Source organism: Rutidosis leptorrhynchoides, chromosome 1 (genome assembly GCF_046630445.1).
Source record: "Rutidosis leptorrhynchoides isolate AG116_Rl617_1_P2 chromosome 1, CSIRO_AGI_Rlap_v1, whole genome shotgun sequence".
In the NCBI taxonomy this organism is placed as follows: domain Eukaryota; kingdom Viridiplantae; phylum Streptophyta; class Magnoliopsida; order Asterales; family Asteraceae; genus Rutidosis; species Rutidosis leptorrhynchoides.
The window spans coordinates 41,328,489-41,333,228 of record NC_092333.1 but is presented as its reverse complement, the minus strand read 5'-3'; the positions used below and the strand labels follow the sequence as shown (position 1 = coordinate 41,333,228).

Here is a 4,740-nt window from a genome sequence, read left to right as displayed (position 1 = left end):
AGCAGTGTAAACAGCTACATATATGGTTCTGTATATATATAAGATATTAAATCATTAAACTAAAGAAGTGGGTGGGTTGGGTTGTTGATTATGAATATGGGACATCGACTGTGAACTGCGCAGCGCAGTTGGTGATCAAGATCTGAATTCTTATTACAGTACTAGTTTATAACTTAATATGTGCTCTGCATGCTATTATCACGTGCTCACCATATGTGAACATTGACTGTGTTTTCATATTATATCATGTGCTCACCTATAGTTAGTATCTTTGTTGGAGGCTTCATTTTTCAGATGATGAAGTCCTCGAGTTTTTATAAAGTTTCAGTTTTAAAAAAAAAAAAAAAAATCAATCTCACTAAAAACCACCTTTTTATCAGTTAAAACTAGACGTGATCCAATCTTTCAATGCCAGACCTTTTTAAACTACAAGTGGTCTTTTCAAAAACCGAAATAACAACCAGGCTGTCAGCAACATATCAACACACAACTGATTCAAGGAATGTGGTTAACCGTAATAGTGAGGGGGTGGTCAATCTTCATTTTCTGGCTTCAAGAAATATTCAACTTCTTCCCATATCCAAGAATTAGGGGAACATGGAGGAGAATCCAAATCCAAATCCCAATCCGGTTTAAGTGCTGACTCTAATGGATCAGGTATTTCAGGCACCGGCAACTCTACGAGTTCTGGGTAATCGGAAAGGGTTTCGTGGTTCAGCTGCATAACCAACTAGGGAGTGAGAAACAAGATATTTTGACGGTCCAAATAATGATAAATAACACGGTGTAATATTTAGCTATATAAAGATCACTGCGAACCTTTGATGAATCAGATACCGGAGAGTCAGAAGGCGTAGAACCTGCAAGTACGAGATTGAAATTATATTAGATGTCATGATAAACTGATATATACAAATATATTTGTCATATAAGCATGTCGTGAGCCCTCTATACACAATAATGTCGCGTAAAATACAAGACTGGTGTTACAAGTGGTTTTGTACTAGTGTTTTATACCCTGCAGTGTGGCAAATCATGATAAATATAAACATTGAATATAGACATTCAAATTTTATGAGATATTATAATCCAGTGGCCACCGAGTTCCCTGTGAAACTAGAGAACCAGGTTCAAATCTTGGTAACGCCCAAGATCGAATTAAAATGGGCTCTTGACCGGAGGGGGCACCAATATGCGCAATTCACCAGGTTACGGGTCTCGTCGCTCATGGGGCTCGTCACCCACGGGTTTTACTTGCTAGTGGGGACCCGATGTGGTTGTCGCTAGGGAAGTTTCCTCAGCGAACCAAAAAAATATATATCTAAATATATAACACTGAACCTTTAAAGTCACAGTGCATCAAAGTGCAGATAATGAGTCAAAATGTTAAGAATTCTTCCATTTACAGCAAACTTGATAGCTCCAAGTGTAGAATAGGTACCTTAAATCTATAAACAGTGAGCATAAATAGTATTCGGGCCCAGTTGAGAATTTCAACTTATTTACATAAAAACAGATCAATTTTTGGGTTGCCTTTACAGAAACTATCAAAAGAATCCAGCTTAATAAATCAGATAAAAATCACTAGAACAGGTTAAACAGGTCGAAAGTAACAAATATTGTATTAAGATGAATACATAGCTCCTACATCACTTTATTAATAACATAATGATTATATGTTAATCCAACACGACCTGGCTGGTTTTGAAAGCATACTTCGTAAACTAATTACTTAAGAAAATACTCGAACAAAGAACAACCAAAAGGGCACTCCAACCTAGTCTGACCCTGTATAGCACATTGTACATTGACCTGTTTTTGACTAATGACCTGATGCGCCTGACCCATTATTATTTTTGGCTGCTACATTAAAGAAGTTTAACCACTCATTTTAATCATTTTGTCAGGATCATGTATGACTCAAAACTTACACAGTTGAACCTAAATGTCACCCACCCCACGATTATCCTCATTATGTAACTCCCGTAATTTGAATTCCACAAAACCAATGAATACATTCAGAATATGTATATAGGGATAAAGAATGAAAGTCTGCACGAAAATTACCATATCCCGGAAGAACTATATCCAAAAACATGGATTCTGACATTAATTGTTGTGCTTCGATACATTTTTTGTGGTCATGCAAAAACCTCTCTTCGAGAATATTAAATTCCTCCTTAACTGGAATCTTTTTCCTTGTCGACACTTCTTTAGTGATGTTTGGTTTATTTGTAATGTCACCAAGTGCTTTGCGGCTCGATCCGCCTTTCCCTAGCGGCAACTTAGCATTTTTCCCTTTTTCACCAGTCATCATCTCTAAAAGAATATAAACTTTATTCAATATGTATATACATAAAAAAGAGATCATACATTTTAGTACGAAGTCTGAAGAACATGAACATGAATTCCAGAGATGCCCTTAAACAAGATATTTATAACAGCAAGAAATTATTATACTGTTTGGAATGACGTTTGAATTCTCATTTTGAATCGTCAGCGGTTGTCGAACGAGTCGACTTGTCATCGTTTTTCACGTGCAATCTCCAATACTGATTCTGCAACACAAAGTTGTCAGAAATACATAAAATTCAGCCATCACAAAATTACTATTCTAGCAACCCAAATTATCAATAAACCGATCAGTACACAAGACGTGAGGGTTAATATACGATAACAACACCAACGAACGTTTGCTTCAATGGTATCAAGCCACAGTGTGGAAGGACCCGCGATTAGTTGCCAAGCAACCCGGGTTCAATTCCTGGGGGCAGAAGGTTTTCTCTCCAATTTCCTGCGATTAGTTGCCAAGCAACCCAGGTCCCGCGATTAGTTGCCAAGCAACCCGGGTAAGAGTTTCCTTCTAGCATGTGTGGGTGCAAATGATGAGGGTCGTTGAAATAAATGATCCGCTGATGCAAATTCGCCGTTCAAAGAAAATATATATATATATATATATATATATATATATATATATATATATATATATATATATATATATATATATATATATATATATATATATATATATATATATATATATATATATACACACACACGATAACAACTAGTAACAAAGACTATAAGCAAATCACGAATCTAGATAAACAGAAATACAAGATCTTACATAATTAGGTTGAGCTCAATTTGATTCAACACGTAATTCCTCCTAACCCAATAGACCCAAATCAAGTAATTCTCATCAAAGTAAGTAGGCTAGTGATAAAGCATTAAAAATTTATAAAATCATGTTCAGTTCAAGCACACTTTATACAGGTACTACAAGATCATACATGTCACATAATTAAGTGATGAAACATAGGTTATTTTTAGCATACATATTCCTAAAAGCTTTAATTGTAACCTAAAGTGGTAATTATTAGGGATATATCAAACATCAGTCGTTTTTTTAACATAAAATTTCAAGATGTACGAACTTAAAAAGTAAAATCATTGATTGCATATGATACTAGTACCTTATTAGTAGAGAGCAAACTTCAGATACAAACTTCAATTTTGTAGATCGACTGATCTTGAAATTAAGATTCAAACCCTAAAACTGTATAGTGGGTGGTGAATTTGAAATAAACGTTAGAATAGGTTAAGCGGTTTGGGTCGAGTTCAAAATTTAGTTTTGGCGCCCGGTTCACAATGGGCCCATTTTTGCTGGCCCAAAACCTTTCTCAGTTTACTACTCATAATTTGCAATGAAAAAATTACGGGGTCCACCGTCCAGGCGTACACGTGCTTTACCCCTAAATTTTACGCGGTGAGGTCATTCTGGTTTGCGAAAGTTACACTGGTGGTCTTATTAGTAACGGCCGTTAAAAAAAGTCAGCTAACTCAAGGTAACTCATGTCAAATAACAAAAAAGGAAAACCCAGGGATGCCACGATAAGAATTTAAGTACTTCATAAAAGCAAATAATAACAAAAAAGGTAATGGAATATTATATTTTCTTTTTTGCTACATATGATTCGAAACATTGTTTATTTATTTAAGCACAACTAAAAAGACATAATCAGGTCGATGATACTATCGACGATTCCTGAACTTTGTAGTAAACGGCGTAGGTTACATTTAACTTTTTTTTTACTTCGTTAACGTCTATCTTTTAATATATTCTGTGAATGACCATGAACTTAACAAATGTTAAATTTGGACCGTTAAGAGACTTCACGTAACCATTTACTCTGAACTTTGTAGTAAACGTCGTAGGTTACCTTTAACTTTTTTTTTTTTTTTTACTTTTACTTCGCTGACCCCTATCTTTTAATATATTCCATGAATGACCATGAATTTAACAAATGTTAAATTTGGACCGTCAAAATACTTCATGTGAACATTTATTTAACATTTTTTTCAGGTAGAGGATCACACCTCTAGCCACCGACAGTGGCGAGTCCACCTTTGAGCTTGTGGGATCCCATGACCCCATTAAAATTGATTTTTTTACACTATCTATACATCAAATTGTAAAGAGCACCACTAAATTTAATTATAGGATTCCATATATTTTTTAAATTTATGGGATTTTAGAGGTAAAGAACCACTAAAATACCCTTTAAATATAATTATTTAAAAAAAAAAAAATTAGGACCCTATTGCGTTTTTATTCTGGATTCGCCACTGGCCACCGACTACTTTTTCACTACGTGTCTCAAAGTAAGACCAAGAAAACTAAGAGATGTCATTTCAAACCCAACCCAACCAAAACCTACAACGACAAAACAAAATCTC

The 4,740-nt window shown here is 34.9% G+C and overlaps 1 protein-coding gene across 1 annotated transcript; it reads right to left on the bottom strand.

Moving 5' to 3' along the window:
- Positions 1 to 397: 397 nt before the first annotated feature.
- On the bottom strand, positions 398 to 2,558 carry LOC139862528 (protein PATRONUS 2). Its single transcript, XM_071851171.1, has 4 exons — positions 2,461 to 2,558; positions 2,068 to 2,319; positions 820 to 860; positions 398 to 718 (listed from the first exon to the last, which is right to left on the bottom strand). Exons 1-4 carry the CDS (start codon positions 2,525 to 2,527, stop codon positions 533 to 535), a joined length of 546 nt encoding a protein of 181 aa, XP_071707272.1. The 5' UTR covers positions 2,528 to 2,558; the 3' UTR covers positions 398 to 532.
- Between the last annotated feature and the right edge of the window lie 2,182 nt (positions 2,559 to 4,740).

Excerpts from the sequence above, each read along its gene's own strand:
- LOC139862528 (XM_071851171.1), bottom strand. The coding sequence starts at position 2,527 with ATGACAAGTCGACTCGTTCGACAACCGCTGACGATTCAAAATGAGAAT. Across the intron at positions 2,320-2,460 it reads TTCAAACGTCATTCCAAACA|AGATGATGACTGGTGAAAAA; the intron begins GTATAATAATTT and ends ATATTCTTTTAG. Across the intron at positions 719-819 it reads CGGTATCTGATTCATCAAAG|CTGAACCACGAAACCCTTTC; the intron begins GTTCGCAGTGAT and ends TTGGTTATGCAG.